This window comes from Pyrus communis, chromosome 12 (genome assembly GCF_041283825.1).
Source record: "Pyrus communis isolate YQ-2024b chromosome 12, ASM4128382v1, whole genome shotgun sequence".
In the NCBI taxonomy this organism is placed as follows: Eukaryota; Viridiplantae; Streptophyta; class Magnoliopsida; order Rosales; family Rosaceae; genus Pyrus; species Pyrus communis.
Genome location: NC_142576.1, coordinates 25,374,111 through 25,393,702, shown reverse-complemented (window position 1 = coordinate 25,393,702; position 19,592 = coordinate 25,374,111). Strand labels below are relative to the sequence as shown.

Here is a 19,592-nt window from a genome sequence, read left to right as displayed (position 1 = left end):
TATGCCATCTGAGACATCTTCAGAGGAGAACCTAATAGAAAATGCATGACCAAAAGAAGCTAATCGAAATTAAATTGCAAATGAACGATGCTCATAATGCTCGTAACAGATTTCGTTACACTTCCAATTAAGGTATACAATCTGCTAAAACCGTTGCGTTGCCTGACCTCCACTTTGATCACTAAGTGAAAGGGAAAAAAAAACGAGTAACTGCAGTAACTGAACCTCAAACCTCAAAATAAAATTGTTGTGCAGCTTACGAGGGAACAACTCGCAACTGCATTCAGTCTCCCATGTTTGTGAATTGTGATGATGAATCAGTCCCCGTGGATGGTATAACGCTCCCATTTCTTCGTTGGATCATATATCTGCCAGAAAAAAAAAAAAGACAAAACGGGTGACTGAAAAGAATGCTGAAGAATCATACACAAATACCCAAAGGTGTAGAGTGTCTCTGTAAATAGAAACATCAGGGAACTAAAACACACAGAATATCGATATTGGAACATTATGAGAGAAACGATGCAAACTTTGAAGGAACTATCTGCTATTTCAATCAAAGAATCGGAAAACATTCAAGGCATAGTAGGTCTATACGCTTTTAAGGTGGATATATTGTTACTCAAAACCAAAAAGTGAGCATCCCATATTGCTATAAAAGAAGAAAGAATCATGAAGCCTCATCTGCAACTCTATGTTTGATGTTAACTACTCAAATATATTAAACATGTCTTATATACTCAGATGAAGTAGCAAAGACGGTAGGCAATCATCCCACCGAAAGAGAGAGGTTAGGGATTTGAACTGCACTCCCATAATCAAACTTATTTACCGCCCGTGCTGGTGCACACAATATGTTATCCCACGTAAAAATTAAATTTATCAACAATAGTCAGGTATTGGTCACACTACATTAACTACAGTGGTTTTGAGTATATTTCTGTGTATGTAGTCTACATACACAGAAATTGGATACTTAAGCACTGTAGTTAATACTCGAGAGATGCAATTTATAGAATGGCAAGCAGTATACCACACTATCAAGCCTGTCTGGAGCGAAAAGGCGAAAGGGACACTTCATTGTAGACATCTACCAGACATAGATACTATCTATAACACACATATACGAAGAGAGAGTGAGAGAGGGAGTCAGAGAGAGAGGGTACCTCCCATCTGGAAGCAGGGAAAATATGCTTGTTCTTCTCATACCAATGCCTCTCAACAACCTTCCCAGCATGAGACTGCCACAAAAATAAAAGCAAAGATATAAGAATATGAAGAGAGCCATGTCATTACCAGAAATAGATACCTGAAAAGTATAACCAAGCATGGTCAAGCCATGGCATTAACTTAGTTATGGTTGTCTTACATTTCTTTAGTATTGGAAACTGCCAAAATAGAGTTAATTTCTTGATATTTTCATCTCCCAATCGGAGGATTTATATAGGAATACAAGCAATGATGATCAGGTATGAAACCAGTACAAGAAGTCATAAAAACACTGCTATGAAACTACTGCCTATACCTAACTTTACTGCTTACAACTACTTTATTAATTACAATGGAATTCATGTCTGATTTCCTAATTCTTTAGTCAACAATGGCTGCTTCAGTTAACAAGTCTACAATGGTTGCTTCAGTTAACACTCCCCCTCAAGTTGGTGCATAAATATCTCGAATGCCCAACTTGCTGAGTGAAAGATGGAAATCCTACTTGACACTGCCTTTGTTAAAATATCTGCTAGCTGGTCATCACTCTTCACATAAGGCAAGTTAATGGTACCATCAACCAACCTTTCCTTAATAAAGTGCCTATCCACTTCAACATGTTTAGTACGATCATGTTGAACTGGATTATGAGCAATGCTAATGGCGGCTTTGTTATCACAATAAAGATTTGATGGCTTTGTAGAATTGAAACCCAATTCTCTCAACAAAATCTTGAGCCATAACAATTCTTGCACGCCGTGTGCCATACCTCTAAATTCAGCTTCAGCACTGGATCTAGCCACTACATGTTGCTTCTTACTGCGCCAAGTAACTAGATTTCCTCCAACAAATGTAAAGTATCCAGAAGTCAATCTGCGATCAGTTACTGACCCAGCCCAATCTGCATCAGTGTATCCTTCAACTTCTTGATGTCCATGATTGGAAAACATCAAGCCTTTTCCAGGAGCAGACTTCAAATACCTGAGAATGCGTTGTACAGCATCCATGTGGGCTTCACTTGGCCTATGCATAAATTGACTCACCACACTTACAGCATAGGCTATGTCAGGTCGTGTATGAGACAAATAAATCAACCTCCCAACTAATCTTTGGTATCTTTCCTTGTTAGCCGAACCTTGATCAGGATAGTCTTCTAATCTATGGTTTTGCTCAATTGGTGTGTCTGCAGGTTTACAAGCTAACATCACAGTCTCAGTTAATAAGTCTATAACATATTTCTTTTGAGAAAGAAAAATGCCATGCTTTGATCTTGCAACTTCAATACCCAAGAAATATTTCAAAGTACCCAAGTCCTTCATTTCAAATTCCTTGGCTAGATACATTTGAAGTTTTTGAATTCCCTCGACGTCATCACCTGTAACCACCATATCATCCACATAAACAATTAAGGCTGTAAGTTTACCTTTATCATGCTTAAGAAATAAGGTATGGTCAGCCTGAGTTTGCTTGAACCCATAATTTCTCATCGATTGAGCGAACCTGCCAAACCATGCCCTTGGTGATTGCTTCAATCCATACAAGGACTTTCTCAACCTGCATACTTTGCCAATATCACAAGTGGTAGTGAATCCAGGAGGAAGATCCATGTATACCTCTTCATCCAAGTCTCCATGTAAAAATGCGTTTTTCACATCAAACTGTCGTAGAGGCCACCCCAGATTTGCTGCCAATGACATAAGAACCCTAATAGTGTTGATCTTTGCTACCGGCGCAAATGTCTCTTGATAATCAATGCCATAGGTTTGAGTATAACCTTTGGCTACCAATCTGGCCTTGTACCTCTCCACTGAACCATCAGCTTTATGCTTTACTGTGAACACCCATCTACACCCAACAGGTTTCTTGCCTTCAGGAAGTTTAACAAGTTCCTAAGTGGAGTTTTTTCGAAGAGCTTCCATCTCTTCAATCATAGCTTTTTTCCATTTTGGATTTTTAAGAGCATCCTGTAACTTATTAGGAATTGAGACTGATGACAATTGGTTTGCAAAAGCTATATAAGAGTCTGACAAGCGATGAGATGAAACAAAATTAGATATAGGATATTGAATACCCTTTGTAGAAGAATAACCATAACGAACAGGGGGTATCCCTCGATTTTCTCGAATAGGATAACGAGAACCAGACTCATGATGTGGTTCATTTGGATCAGCACTTAATGAAATCTCATGATTGGACTCATCAAATATAGTAGGCTGAAGAGAAGGAGAATGAGTGGTTACCTCAGGATAATTCGTATGAGTAGCAGCTGATTGGTCAGAGAGTTGGTCAATGAGGGGATCTATATGTGGGTGGTCTATCTCATCAGCCACTTTTTCTTTTTCTTTTCCTTTATCTCCCCTTTTTCTTGTCCTCTCATATACCTTCAATATTTTTCCACTCTTTGCCTCATCATTAGGCAAATTTGGACCATCACCGGCATCAGACAAGTGTTCATCCGAAAAATGCATACCACCAATGTCAAGTGGCCACTGCTCTTCTTCCTTACTCCCCATCTCCCCCTGAAGAGAAGTGACCGAATCTCCCTCTGAAAAATAAGCCTCTTGTTCCTGAAAGGTAACATCCATAGAGACAAAAATTTTCCCATTGGGAGGATAGTAACATCGATACCCTTTCTGAGTAGCAGAATAGCCAATAAACATACATTTGATGGCTCGAGGATCCAACTTATCACGATTTTGCATGTGGACATGAACATAGCAGACACAACCAAACACTTTTGGAGGAATATGAAGGAGTGAAGGAAGAGAATGATACTGGGAAAGGGTTTGGATAGGTGTTTGAAATTGGAGAACACGTGATGGCATGCGATTGATAAGAAAAACAGTTGTGTGAATGGCATCACCCCAAAAACGTTTAGGAACATGCATAGCAAAACATAAAGATCGAGCCACATCCAAGAGGTGACGATTTTTACGTTCTGCTATACCGTTCTGTTGAGGAGTATGTGGACAAGATGTTTGATGAATGATACCTTCTTGTTGAAAAAATGTTCCAAGTCCATAATTCAAATACTCTTTCCCATTGTCAGATCGAACAACTTGAATTTTAGCATTAAATTGGGTTTGAATCATTTGATGAAATATTGGAAAAAAAGACATAACCTCATTCTTACTTTTTAGTAAGTATACCCAAGAAACTCGAGTGCAGTCATCAATGAAAGAGACAAAGTATTTAGCACCAGTATAAATAGGAATATGAAATGGTCCCCAAACATCAGAATGAATAAGAGAGAAAGGAACATCACTTTTATTGGAGCTTAAAGGAAATGAGACATGATGATTTTTAGAAAAGATGCAAGTTTCACAATGGAAATTAGAAACCTTGACTTTAGAAAATAAAGAAGGGAATAGATATTGCAGGTACTGAAAGGAAGGATGTCCCAATCTTTTGTGCCATAACCAAATTTTTTCAGAAGCTTCAAATTGTTTAGCTTCCACTTGACAACTGTAACTTGTCTTCTCACAATCTGGTGGTAAGTCCAAGTAGTATAGACCTCCCCTCTCTCTACCATGACCAATCAACGCTTTCGTTCGAATATCCTGAAACCAACAATGAGTAGAAGAAAAGATGGCAAGACAGTTTAGTTGATTTGTAAGTTTACCAATGGAAAGCAAATTGTGAGAAAGATTAGGAACATGTAAAACAGATGAGAGAGATAGGCATGGTGTTAATGAGATGGAGCCTGCTCCAAGCACTGGAGTGGGAATACCATTAGCAACTTTAACGGTATTTAAAGGTGGAGTAGTGTGAGAAGCAAACCATGAAGAGTTATTGGTCATATGGTCAGAAGGCCCCGAATCAATGATCCAAGGTTTATTTGGAGCACCAAATGTGGTGTTCAAGGCAAAACCAAAGTTACCTGCGTCGACTAAGGAAGTGGAAGCAGTAGTAGGAGAAACTGAGTGAGCAGATTGATCTACTCGAGGCACGGAAGGCGTTGGTGTAGACAGGTGTGCTTGTGATCCAACAATGCTTTTCTTTTGATTTTCCTTCTTTTGAACCCACCAATCAGGATATCCATGCAACTTAAAACAAGTGTCTCTAGTATGCTTATCCTTGTCACAATAAGTACACTTCCTTGTATCAGTAACTTTAGATCCAACTGATCGAGAATTCGAGACTCCACGGGGAAATCGAGACGGAGCAGCTACCATGGCTGATCCTTCCACTTGTGGGCCAACCAACATAATGGTTTGCCTACTTGCTTCAGCATTCACAAGAGCATAAGCAGCACGAACAGATGGCAAAGGTGTTTGAGTCAAAACTTGACTGCGAACATGATCTAAATGAGGATCAAGGCCAGCCAGAAAATCATACAATCTTTCTTCTGAAATTTCTCTCTCGAGCAGCAACATCATCAGCACATTTCAATTTTCCAGGACGTAAGAAATCTATTTCTTGCCATGTTTGCTGGAGTTTACCATAATATGCAGATAAAGGCTCACCATTCAGGCGAGTCGGCAGTGCTTGACGGCGAAGTTCATATAATTTTGATGCATCTTTTTCAATTGAGTAAGTTTGGGTAACAGCATCCCAAACATCTTTTGTAGTAGAGAGTCGGAGAAAAATGGCCCGCAAATCTCTAGTCATGGAGTTGAGAAGCCAAGATTGAACCATGGCATTCTCTTCCTCCCATATAGCATACAATGCATCGGCTTCTGCTGGTGCCTTCTTTTTTCCACTGACATAAAACCATTTGCCTCTGCCAGTGATGTAGATGCGGACACTTTGGGACCACGAGGAATAGTTGGACCCATCCAACTTGTCTGGGGTGATATGCAGAGACATATCATTTTGTGTAACAGCAGCTGAAACAGTGGTCTTGGAGTCACCCATTACTACTGCAACGAATTCTCTTTATTGAAACAATAGAGAGTCAGTCTCACTGAGAGAGATGCAGGAACAAAATGCAAGGAGGAAGAGGCAATGGCACGGGTTTGTTGGGTGATTCCAACGGGTATGGTTTATAGGGTATGGGGTAGTATTTAAAATTTTTTGGTTTTTTTGGAAAGTTTTATGGGTTCGTGGAGATATTGCAAATGGACAGAAGATGGATAGAGATGCAGCGGAATGTATATGGTTAACAAGCTCAATATGGGTAGTGATGTTGGCAGATATGGCCAAAAAGAGATTGGATTTGTATGAAAGTAGAAGGCCTGCTATTCTGCAGGTCTTATGGGGTAGATGGCAGTAGTGCCGGTAGGTTAATCAGAATAGAAACTCCTTTTGGATCAGAATGGCTCTGATACCATGCCAAAATAGAGTTAATTTCTTGATATTTTCATCTCCCAATCGGAGGATTTATATAGGAATACAAGCAATGATGATCAGGTATGAAACCAGTACAAGAAGTCATAAAAACACTGCTATGAAACTACTGCCTATACCTAACTTTACTGCTTACAACTACTTTATTAATTACAATGGAATTCATGTCTGATTTCCTAATTCTTTAGTCAACAATGGCTGCTTCAGTTAACAGAAACCTTTTATGCAATAGAGTATTACTAAAAAAGAAACGAGAATGTACCTCATCCTTCTCTATTGTAGCATCAGCAATTGTTCGCACATCCTCATGCACATCAAAATGAAAAAGCTATGCAAAATACAACAGAAAATCGTAATGAGTCACCATCAATGAGCACATCCTACAATAAAATTTCAGACAAACCTAAACCTTCATACAATATTTCCAAATGATGGAAGAAGAATAACAAGATATATTGAACATTACCGGTCCACTTTTTCCCCTAGCCTTGTTTACAATTAGCTCATAGAAACTATGCTGCTGCACTTCCACAACCATGACACAAGTGATGAGAAATTAATTAGCATTTATTCAGTAAAGCTTCTACCAAGAAAATGCATCACTAACAATTTTTTCTTACATGTGGAATGATAAGATCTTCTTTTACATAGAGCAAATTCTCCACTGAGGTGGTTCGCACCTCTCGAAACTCAGGTGCAAGTTGCTGTTGAACAGCCTTAAGGAAATCTCCTATTTTATCACCTTTCGTTACCTGATGGAAACAAAGAGAATATGAAAAAGAACAGAAAAAACGATAGTTTCAATTTTAAAAGAGAAATCATGAAGGGAAAACAAATGCAAGTCAAGCATGCTTTACTTGCCTTGAGCACTCTCCTATGCCCAGTTCCATCCCAATAGCTGTAAGTAATTTGAAGTGCCTCCTCTGAAAAAACACAATAAAAGTTTCTTTCAAAACTAACTTATTATTGGCAAAGGACGTAAATACAGGGAAAATTAGGATAGCAAAATTACTTCGTATATTGTCCTGCTCAGTCTGCCACTGCTTCCGCAACCTTTCACGCTCAGCTTGTTCCTCTGCCTCCCGCTCACTGAAATAAATCCATAGCACCTCTTAAGTTCAAATGTTAGACTGAAACAGAAACAAATAAGAGGGAGGGATAAAAATGTTTGTGCATAAGAGCAAGAAAGAGAAAAATGTTACACCTATCTGGCAGAAAGCTGGTCTCCACTGTAGGATCTTTCCCAAGTCTACCGCACCGTAATCTTGTAGCCTCTGTGCTTTCTGTAGAACAAGAATCAGCATTAAGTTTCTAGTGGGCATCCACAAAAAACACTAGATGAGAATAATCTCAAGTGACCACTAAAACATCAACTATCTAAATATAGCCTCCCATCAAAAAATTAGAATGGACGCTTCTATACATGCGAGTTGCAACAAATATCAGTCTAGATCTACGCCTAATGTTCATCAGGGGAGAATATGTCACATAAAATGGTGAAAAGAAATGCTAAATCAATCTACAAAGTTCCATACAATAAACCTTAGTGACAGTCGGTCATTAAAAATAAGAACAATATGCATCCTATGAGCAACTTAAGGCACTGCATAACCAGAATAAGTTTTTTAATTCTTTAAGGAGAGAAGTTCTCGCTATTTTCACCATCTTCCTCTTCAATTCCATCCTCTATGTCATCTGCAAAGGACAATCGAGAACCCCCCTTTATCTTCCTCTTCTTTCGCTTTTGTAATTGAAGAAGCTCCTCCCTGAATTATAAAAGGAAAAACAAAATTAGACTGTTGCATGTCATTGACAAATATAAACACTTTCAGATGTTCATAAATCAAACAGCAACACAGTCATCTGTTACGAAACTCACTCTTGTTGTAGCTTCTGAAGTTTCTCCTTTTCTTCCTCCTCAAATTTGATCTTAATATTTTCTTTCTACAACATAAATTCACAGCACAAGCACTGCACTTTAACCATCATATGCTTCCATTAGTATAAGTAAAAGAAAGCAATCCTAGTTGTTTAGTATTTACCTTCTCCACATACTGCTCCCTTGTTACCAAACCAATGGTTTCCTTCTTAAATGCCGTCTCAAGAATCTGAAATATCAATCAAGAAAATCATTAATCAACGATAAAAAATCTGTCCGTACAAAACTTGTTATCTATATCTATTGTAAGTTTGTAACACACCTATTTGGTACCACATAAATCGTAAGGACAAGAATTTTTTTTTAATGAATAGGCTCACAACTTTCATGCTTCTCATCATTGGTAAACCAGAGAGTACACAGAACCAACATTAAAAAGTCATAAGATTTCTGACACCGAAATATATGCGCATGGGGAACTTTAAAGCCCTAGATATGAGTTCGGTTTCAAGTACAGACCTCAGAGGTACTTGACCCGAATTGGAGGAGACCCGGCTGGCCTGTATCGTTGGCTGACTTGCTTTTGAGCTCATGAATTTTCTGGCGCTCGGCTTCTCTTTGCTTCTCAAGCCTTCGGATCCTCACGGCATCTTGGGCCGTGCCCACATATCCGTCTCCCATGCCCGACATCTTTTCCTTCCTCTCTGTTCAACCCCTACCCCTCCTCTTATCCCTTACTTTGAACTGATAGAATAAATTAAGGTTAATAATCTAGGTTCTTGTTAAAACCAACTCCTCAGCATAAACCTACAAGAAATCTGACCTGTATTATTAAAAACTTTCAAAATTTGTATTAAATAAAAGGGAATTTCAGCATTAAATTAACAGCTTTAGAACTCATATAAATCATAAATTCGAGAAATTACATGCTCAGAACGGGAAATTTGAGAAATTACTACTGGTTGTAATAAGGAAAATGTACCAATTTAAATATCAATTAGAAGTTGCCACTCAAAGCTCAAATATTTGTTTTCCCTAAACAAGGACTGCAGATAATAAAACTCGATCAAGAACGCATTTTCTCAAGAAATCGGTCCTGTTATTACCTCAATTAGCAAAATTAAGCCACAATTTAATCATAAATTAACAGTTTATAATCAAGGATTGAAGGATGATGAGGTACCTGGGTGCGAAGAGACGAATTGAGGAAGAAGAAGACGAGCCGATTAGAAGAATCCGAATGAGAAAAGGAGGGAAGACCAAATTAAAGGGGGGTGACGATGGTTGCGAAGGGAAGCGGGGAGGTGTCCTTTTAAGTAGGTTACGTGGCGACCCTCAAGTATTTTTTGATGAATTCAAAACTTTGTTATTATTTCACTCAAATTAAAATACATCTTGTAATATAAAAATAAAAAATTACACGAGACATATAAGTTTGTTATTTATTTATGAAAAAATTAGTATCCAGTTCTAGTTTCTAATATTTATTGACTAAAATCTTATTAGTTTTTAGATTTTGATCAAATTCCCTAGTATTAATATATTAATGAATTACATGTAAGCTACATAATTTTTATCTTTAATATTTTTAATCCCATAAATTATGCGTTTTATTTAAAATCTCATTAACATAAATAACTACAAATTTCATTTTCAGTTTAAAAATAAAATAAATACATTATTACATTAATGTCAGGGATTTTGATCAAAAACTAAAAATCACAAAGATTTTAGTCAAAGAACATTGATAGTTAAGGACCACATCCAAAGTGTCCCTTTATTTATATTAGAATATAAATGATGACACCATTTTATGGTGTCCAAACTACATAAAATGGGGCGTTACGGTTGTCCAAAAACAAATTATGAAATGTCATGCGGGAAGGTCTGGAATACTATGATAACGTATCAGATTTAACGTCCTCATTGGGTTGGAAGTGCGTGAGGTATATCATCCCAAACGTCGTGTCATGTAAAAAGAAATTTTGCATGTAACATTATATATTTTGACATGAAACGCCAATTAATATAATTTTGGAAAAGAATCCGGTTCTTTTCCCAGCGATTCGGAATATCTCGTGATTATGATCATTCATCGTACATCGTGAGATCAGAAATCATTTAAAATTTAAATTTTAAAATTAAATATAAATAGTACTTAACAAAAACTGATCGCAGGATGTACGATGAATGACCATAATCACCGGATCCCTTGGGTATCTGTTTGGGCCCGAAATATTATTGCTGGGCCGAGCAGCAGGATGTGCTCGGCCCAAGGAGATGATAAATACTATGGGCCGAATAATAAGGCCCGGGCCAGCTGGCAGGGTCGGCCAAATCCCATCAGAGGTAATCCGGATAAATAGAAAGGTCGAGGAAATCCTGATGCAATTAGGATTCTCGACCAGCAAGGAATGAAGTCCCGAAAAGAAGGAAAATTCAGAATCCCAGTAGGAGTAGGATTGTTCGAGGAAGAGGCGAATTGGGAAAAGGACTCCCGATCCAAATCGGAGTCAGATTCAAGGAATGGGGGACTATAAATACAAGAAATCATGCAACAGAAAAGGATCTTCAGAATCAGCATACAATTGCCCTGCGCAAAACCTCTCAAACACCTTTAGTTTTTTTTTTTCCTTTTCTTTTCCTGCCGACACACCTTCAGTTTGGATAAACAGCACTGTGGAAGCGCCCGGCGAGCACCTTCAGTTTGGATAAACAGCACTGCTGCCGCAGAATCAGCCGACCGAGAAGCACCTTCAGTTTGGATAAACAGCACTGCGTCGAGGTCGACCGATTATCTATCCAAGTCTCGGTCGAGAAAGGTTTTCGAACCTTTGTTGGCAGAGGTCACCTTGCTAAGCTTTCTCGGCATAGTTAGGTGTTACGAATCGCATTGCTCGGCGTACAGGACGCCGAGTGGTTTTATGATTGGATACTCGCAAGTAGGTTTCAGGGTTCGGCATTCCGACGGCCGAACTACGTTTACCATCAAGACATACATCACGTTCGAGTACCTGTGCCCATACACCTTGGTCTCGATTCGACGTGCTTATACTCTCACGAATATAATCACGGTGACCGAATCGGGCTCCGACGATTATTGAACTCCGCAGAATTGGCAGCCTTGTCTTCAGGCTGTAGAACTCAGAGACCGAGAGCGTTCCTTCCTCGGTCGCAATCGCAAGATACAGAAGTCAACGACGCGCTCCAAGCGACATCAACAAATTGTACTCCTCGGCCGAGCTCGGCCGACGAGTTGGCACGCCCCGCATTCAACCGAAGGACGTAGTTAGCTTACTAGTTGCTCGGCCTGCGCGCCACGTAGGTCTTGTAATTATTAGGGTCAACATTTTGGCACGCCCAGTGGGACCATTTGTGCTAAACCTTCGGAGTTCATGACCATTGAGACACGGTCTACGAAGCAGAAAACAACCATGGGAAAGTCAACGACTGACTTGCCAGTGCAAGGCCTTGGGCAGGATTTGCACTCTACAAAAAATCCGATCATAATTGCGCCGCCCGAGGCCACAAGTGTAACACGCCGAGAGAATGAGGTCTGTCTCGGCGGGCAACCTTACAACCCCGCAGTCCCGAATCAAACAGCTGGGATGTTCATGGAAGGGATTGTGGAAGATTGTGATGACGATGGTGGGGAAGGTTCCGATCCACCAACTAGGACATTCCTTCGGAGACGACTAGATGAACAATATCGTCAGGTCGAGCAGTCGATTGGTCAGAAGATGAATGATTTGCTAGACGCAATACGTAGTAACAGCGATACACATACCAGAATGCTTGAACTACTGGTTAGTAAAGCCTTCGAAGATGGCCAGGTCGGCCAGCCTCGGCAGCTCCCGACGAATTTGCCCATCCCAGCCGAGAGAGGGTCCGCTCGGCCACAACCAGTCCTCTTGGAAAGAAGAGGACCAGGAAATAGAGCCGAGGGACCAAGCCAGGGAGAAGAAGCCGCTTCCGTAAACATCACCGAAGTCCAGAGAATGATTGACTCGGCCCTGAAGAAAGGGCCGAAGTTTCCAAAATTTATCCATCCATACCCAGCTTATGTAGAAAGGTTTGAATACCCACGAGGATTTAAGATCCCCGATTTCAGCCTCTTCGCCGGAGAATCATCTTTATCCTCACTAGAACATGTGGCTCGGTTCACAGCGCAGTGTGGGGACGTCAATAGCGATTTCTACAAACTACGGTTGTTTAACTTTTCACTGACAGGCTCAGCTTTCGCCTGGTACATTAATCTTCCACCCAACTCCGTGCAAAGTTGGGAAGAGTTGGTCGAAAAGTTCCATGAACAATTTTATCGGCCAGGGATGGAGATGTCCGTATCGTCGTTGGCCAGGATGGCTCAAGCATCTGACGAATCTCCAATGGAATACCTAACAAGGTTTAAGTCGGCCAGGAATTGGTGCCGAGTACCACTCCCGGAGGTGGAGTTCGTCAGGATCGCCCTTAACGGATTAGACGTGGAGTACAAAAAGAAGTTTCTGGGGGCAAATATTCGAGATATGTACGAACTTGCTCAACACGTCGAACAATATGAGTATCTGCTCCGAGAAGAAAAGATATCCAAGTCACCATCCCGGGGGACGTTGTATAAGAACCCCACGGTGAGCTATGCATCGGCCGAAAGTGAAGACCCTCAGTATGTTAGTGTGGATGCGGCCGAGATAATAATAGACAAACCCTATGTTTGCAAGGCCTTGGCGCAAGTAAATACCAAAGACGCCAAAACCCGTTTGGCCACCGAGGAAACGAGTAAGTCATCAAAAGTATACACTTTTGATATCACCAAGGCTGATGCAATTTTCGATCAATTATTGGCAGCAAAAATCATCAAGCTTCGGCCGGGACATACTATCCCTAAGGCCGATGAATTAAAAGGAAAGATATACTGCAAATATCATAATTCTAATAAGCATGCAACCAATAATTGTGTTGTGTTCCGGGACACAATTCAAAGTTGGATCGAAAAAGGAAAGTTGAAATTTCCGGAAAAGATGGCGGTCGATGTTAATCCTTTCCCTTCCACAACGATTGGTATGGTGGATGCTCACCTTCCCAGAAACAAAGGGAAGGCCGAATATGTCCCGGTGCAGCATATCCGGAAAAGGAATGGTCAAACAAGACTAAAGCTTGATATATTTTCAAATACACCACCAACGGAACAATCGGTGCGACCCGCCGATGAGCCGATGACGAGGTCAAATTCCGACGAAACTTGTGGATCGAAGGTTTTATGTGACCATTGTAAAACAACAGTTGAACCTGGGAAGAAATCTTCAACCCCACCAACGGCCCCTACGGCGTCATCAAAGGGATTAGGTCCACGACGTCAAGTGTTCGACCGACTCGGCCCACAAGTAAAGCCGAAAGAACAGACCTCGGTCAGGCGGCGTCTTGACTTCGCCGCACCCTTCTACAATGAGGATTATTATTCGCGCAATGCCAACAGTTCGGGCTCGCCAGTTGATCGCAAAACTTTCAAACCACCAAGGACATCGGATCAACGCTGGTACAGTTACAATTCTCCGACAGGTTTGTATACGGCGCTGTCCAAATCCCAAAAACGTCGTCGTCAACGGATAGATTGCATGGCTCGGCGACGAGAAGCGCAGGCCAGCCCGGCCAACAAATGGCAACCAAAAAAGGCCGTGGAAGATAGTAGCGAACGGCCAACCCCGACTATCATGACCGAGTTAGCCGAAGGCAAGAAAGTAGCGGATGCTAATTTCGAAACCACCATTGAGGAGGCTGAGAAACGTATTAAGATCCTTCTCCGGCCTGGGGAAACGAGAGCTCGTCTAGAGTACTTTACACAAGAGGCCGAAAGGAAACTGTCTCCGTTACCACCGCGCGAGCCGTTTATCAAAATACGGCGCAACTTACACCCTCCATTCCTCGGTGCATCCATGGAATACATGCGAGAATTTCATAAGAAATACTCCGCAAATGATTTGTACGGACTCCCCAAGGCATGTCAGGAAGCCCTCGACTTAGCGCTGACTTGTCCCGATGCCGAGCAAATTATCCAGAAAACTTCTGATCCAGCCATTAAAGCTCGGTTTCAACATATACGGGAGGCTCGGGTCCTGGGTTTTGAGGTCGATCCTTATACAGATATCGACACCGCCGAATTACCCTTCTCGCTTGAAGACCTCCAGCATTTACGTTATCATTTCGAAGTTTTCTCGGCTGTATCGCTTTTCGGCCTCACGGCCGACGAGGAACAACGGATAGCACGGTTGGATACGTATCTAGACACGAGGAACGCCCGTATTGCCTATGAAGAACGAGCCCGTGTAACCAAGGATCAACATGAATCTTCGGCAGTCAACATTGTCGAAGGAAATCGCCCACCCACATTCGATTTGGTTCCTACTTCTCAGATACCGGCTCTTACCGAGGAACTCAAAAGTTTAATTCAGGATGTTCCGCCAACTACTACTGAGGCTAGTTCTGCAGACGACGATGACCACGAGCCAATGGGTCCCTCGGTCCTCGAACATATGGAGATCAGTATGGTCCACGTCCTACCAGCCGAATTCCAGCCAGGTACCCACCAGTCGAATTTCTTGGACGGGGACGTAGTTACCGAGGAAGCAACGCAAGTAGACTTCGTCGCAAACGACGACGATAGAGAAAACCGAAGCGGGGACAACCTTACGGCAGCTTTGGCCGAGCTATTTCCCCGCTCCCCTTCGGTTAATCTCCAACACCTGAAGCCGTTGTATGTCACGGCTCATATCGAAGGATTCCCCATTTCTAAGGTGTTCGTCGACTGCGGCGCCACAGTCAACATTATGCCAATCTCCGTCATGAAGGCTTTACGCCGTTCTGATAGTGAACTCATTCCGTCAGGGATTACTATGAGCAGCTTCGTCGGTGACAAGTCTCAGACCAAAGGCGTACTTCCGTTGGAAGTTAGCATTGCCGGTCGTCAACATATGACAGCTTTCTTTGTCATTGATTCCAAGACCGATTATAACGCATTACTTGGTCGCGACTGGATCCACCAAACCAGTTGCATTCCGTCATCACTCTACCAAGTCCTCATCTTTTGGGATGGCAAATCGGTCGTGGTCCACCCAGCCGATAACCAGCCATTTGAAACCAACATGATTCAGGCTCGCTATTACGATGATCACGTCGGCTACATCACCCTCCAAGGCCTTAACGAGGATGGGCGGCCGACGAGAATTTCGGTACAGAAAGTAATTGAGGTCGGCGCCGAGACTGTCCAACAGGATTCGGCGAGACTTGGCTCGGCAGATCTAGTCACCAACGCCGATGATTGAGCACACCACGCAAGAAAGGCGTCAGGCCGCGGTTTCATCTACAATGGAACGTCTGCTGGCCCATTGGTACGCCATTACCAAGCAACCGCACTCGGGCGTCAATTTAATCGAATTTCTGGCCGAAGCAGATAACGGCCCCGTTCTTTCTTTCGATAAAGTTCAGGCTGCGCCGGCCGAACTCGAAGACCATCGGCCTCAAGTCAAGGACCCGTTGGAGGAAGTTAACGTAGGCACGGCCGAGGATCCTCGAACATTGTTTATTAGCGCGTTACTCCCACCGTCCATGAAGGTCGAACTACGGAAGTTACTCCACGAATTTAAAGATTGCTTTGCGTGGAGCTATCATGAAATGCCCGGCCTCGACCGAAACCTTGTAGAGCATGAGCTACGCATCAAGGAGGGGTGTAAACCTTTTCGACAGCCTCCTCGACGATTTTCGAACGAAGTACAGCTCGGCATTAAGGAAGAATTAGTTCGGCTTCTGAAAGCCGGATTTATTAGGACCGCACGGTATGTCGAATGGTTGGCCAATATCGTCCCCGTGTTAAAGAAAAGCGGTGCCCTTCGCATTTGCATCGATTTCCGTAATCTAAATCTGGCTACTCCCAAGGACGAGTATACAATGCCGATTTCAGATTTATTAATTGATGCCGCAGCTAATCATGAACTGCTCTCTTTTATGGACGGTCATGCGGGTTATAACCAGATTTTCATCGCCGAAGCTGACGTCCACAAGACGGATTTCCGATGCCCGGGGGCACTTGGTACTTATGAATGGGTCTTCATGCCTTTCGGCCTCAAGAATGCCGGCGCCACATACCAACGAGCCATGAATATGATCTTCCACGACTTAATCGGTACAATCGTCGAAGTTTATATCGATGATGTGGTCGTGAAATCCAAACGTCGTCAAACACATCTGGACGACCTGAGGCAAGCGTTCCTTCGCATGCGCAAGAACAAGCTCAAGATGAACCCGGCCAAGTGTGCTTTCGGTGTTTCGGCCGGTAATTTCCTAGGATTTTTAGTGCACCACCGCGGTATCGAAGTCGACGAAAATAAAGCTCGCGCCATCATTAGCGCCCCACCACCAACGACAAAGAAGCAGCTCCAGTCGTTACTCGGGCAGATAAATTTCCTCCGTCGCTTCATCGCCAATTCGGCGGGTAAGATGAAGGCATTCTCTACGCTCTTGAAACTTAAGGATACCGACAAATTTGAATGGCGCGAAGAACATCAAATGGCATTTACACAAATCAAGGTGGCTCTTTCAACCCCACCCGTGCTCGTTCCACCATGTCGCAACAAACCCTTGAAATTATACATTTCGGCAGCTACTGAATCCATTGGTTGTCTCCTCGCTCAAGACAACAATGGAGGGCGTGAACAAGCGATCTTTTATCTTAGCCGAAATCTGAATTCACCAGAGCTCAATTACTCCCCTGTCGAAAAACTGTGCTTAGCTTTGTTTTTTGCTGCGTCCAAGCTTCGGCATTACATGTTCCCATCAGTAACGCAGGTCATCGCCCAAACAGACGTAATTCGATACATGCTCACTCGGCCTATTGTCAAAGGCCGAATCGGGAAATGGACGCTCGCGTTATCCGAGTTCAGTCTTCAGTATGTACCCCAAAAGGCCGTCAAGGGGCAAGCTCTCGCCGATTTCTTGGCCCAACACCCTTCTCCTTATGGTTCTGAGGGAGACAACGTCGATATCGGTTTCATCACCACGCGCGATAGTCATTGGACTATGCATTTTGATGGTTCCAGCACTTCGACCTCGGCGGGTGTGGGAATTGCAATTCAATCGCCTGACCACTGCCGATGGTATTTTTCCCTCAAGTTGGATTTCAGCTGCACCAATAATCAGGCCGAATATGAAGCCCTCATTATCGGCCTCCACGTTTTACACGATCTACGGGCCTCCCGCGTTCTCGTCCTCGGTGATTCCGAACTGGTGATTAACCAGATAAACGGCCTGTTTCGTTGCATGAGTTGTACTTTAGCGCCCTATCACATGGTCGCCACCTACCTGGCCGAGTCGTTCGAACGGATCACATTTGAACACATTTCACGCATCCACAACACAGACGCCGACGAACTCGCCCAGATCGCCTCCGGAGCACAACTCAAGGGGGGCAAGCTAGGCCGAATTGCAGTCACAAGTCTGCGCTCATACCCAGCCTTGATTAATCGGCAAACTCTCCAGCGCGCACACGTAATACGCACAAGGGTAATGTCTCTCCCATCCTTACTAGAACGAGGAGATCCCGTGGAAATATGTGCTGTCGAAGTAGAACCAGATGATTGGAGAAGGACGATGTTACGATACCTCGATAACCCCAATGGGAAACATGACCGAAGAACGAAGGTCCACGCCACGAATTACGTGTCGTACCAAAATGAGTTATACCGCAAGGGCGAGGACGGGTTACTACTATTGTGCCTCGGCCCACAAGAGGCCACCCAAGTAATGGCCGAGGTACATGAAGGAATTTGTGGGGCACATCAGTCCGGACGAAAGATGCGTTGGTTGCTCCGACGACACGGTTATTTCTGGCCCAATATATTAAAAGATTGTATCGAATATGCACGGAGATGCGTCCCATGCCAAATTCATGGACCTGTACAGAGAGCCCCGGCCGAATTACTACACTCGGTCACTAAACCTTGGCCGTTCAGGGGTTGGGCAATGGACGTAATTGGCAAAATCACGCCATCATCAGGGGCAGCGAAACACGCGTGGATAATGGTAGCAACTGACTATTTCACCAAGTGGGTCGAGGCAAGGTCATACGCCGAATTAACTGCTAAAGAAGTATGCAACTTCGTAGAAGAGAATATTGTGACCAGATTCGGCGTGCCAGAAACGATCATAACTGATAATGGCACTATATTTACGGCCGATAGGTTTAGGGAATACGCGGCAAGTTTGAATATCCGACTGGAGCAATCTACGCCGTATTACCCACAGGCAAACGGGCAGGCCGAGGCAAGCAATAAAGTGTTGATCGGCATCCTTGAAAAAATGGTAAAAGAGAAACCAGGGTTGTGGCATTTGAAGTTAAATGAAGCATTATGGGCATACCGAACTTCACCCCGGTCGGCTACTGGAACCACTCCCTACGCGTTGACTTATGGACACGACGCTATGTTACCAGTCGAATTGAGTATAAGCTCGATGCGAGTAATTGAGCAGAATGATTTGTGCAGTATTGAATATAGTCAAGCGATGCGACAAGAGTTAGAAGACTTGGAAGAAAGTCGAATCGACGCGGGTAACTTGTTGATAGCACAAAAGAAAATTGCCGAGCGAGCATATAATCAGCGTGTAAGACAAAAAACGTTCGGCGAGGGAGAACTGGTTTGGCAAACTGTGTTGCCTGTTGGAATAAAAGACCCCAGATTTGGCAAGTGGTCGCCAAATTGGGAAAGGCCATTCATCGTTCACAAAGTCCTCGGCAAGGGGGCATATCATCTAAGAGATCGGACGGGTTCAGTTCACAAATTACCGATTAATGGAAAGTTTTTAAAGAAGTACTATCCAATTACATGGGAAATGCAAGAGTAAGACCATTGTATTGAGAGCAAGACGACCATTGTATAGCAAAACGACCATTGTATTGATAACAGAAAATCATTACAAGTACAAATACAATGATGAACTCCTAAGGGGTCGAGGGGAGGTAAGTCTCAAGGGCAGCTTTCAGCTCCAGCCACTTCGCCTCGCTCAAAATTATCTCAGCCTGCCGCGTTTTCTTGTTGCACTGCAGTTGCTGGATACGCCGTGCGCCGGCAGCGAAGGCCGTCAGCCGAGACTTGTTAGCCTCGAAATCCTTCTCAAGCTCGGAAGCAGCAGCCGACCTTTGACGTTGAAGGTCAGAAATCTGATGCTGGAGGTC

General features: G+C 43.0%; 2 protein-coding genes across 6 annotated transcripts; both read right to left on the bottom strand.

Moving 5' to 3' along the window:
- Positions 1-46: 46 nt before the first annotated feature.
- On the bottom strand, positions 47-9,688 carry LOC137745790 (protein XAP5 CIRCADIAN TIMEKEEPER-like). 5 transcript variants are annotated; one of them, XM_088681445.1, is made up of 14 exons: positions 9,561-9,629; positions 9,360-9,423; positions 8,897-9,184; positions 8,541-8,606; positions 8,378-8,442; positions 8,161-8,264; positions 7,703-7,781; positions 7,511-7,587; positions 7,360-7,421; positions 7,119-7,250; positions 6,965-7,018; positions 6,761-6,826; positions 1,167-1,241; positions 47-368 (listed from the first exon to the last, which is right to left on the bottom strand). In XM_088681445.1, exons 3-14 carry the CDS (start codon positions 9,065-9,067, stop codon positions 318-320), a joined length of 1,002 nt encoding a protein of 333 aa, XP_088537571.1. In that variant the 5' UTR covers positions 9,068-9,184; positions 9,360-9,423; positions 9,561-9,629; the 3' UTR covers positions 47-317. The 5 variants fall into 5 exon arrangements, with proteins under 5 accessions (XP_088537571.1, XP_088537569.1, XP_088537570.1 ...); XM_088681443.1 differs by lacking the exon at positions 9,360-9,423 and having other exon boundaries at positions 8,152-8,264; positions 9,561-9,688; XM_088681444.1 differs by lacking the exon at positions 9,360-9,423 and having other exon boundaries at positions 9,561-9,688.
- LOC137744198 (uncharacterized) lies at positions 4,590-5,724 on the bottom strand. Its single transcript, XM_088681446.1, has 2 exons — positions 5,090-5,724; positions 4,590-4,769 (listed from the first exon to the last, which is right to left on the bottom strand). Exons 1-2 carry the CDS (start codon positions 5,586-5,588, stop codon positions 4,735-4,737), a joined length of 534 nt encoding a protein of 177 aa, XP_088537572.1. The 5' UTR covers positions 5,589-5,724; the 3' UTR covers positions 4,590-4,734.
- Positions 9,689-19,592: the final 9,904 nt, after the last annotated feature.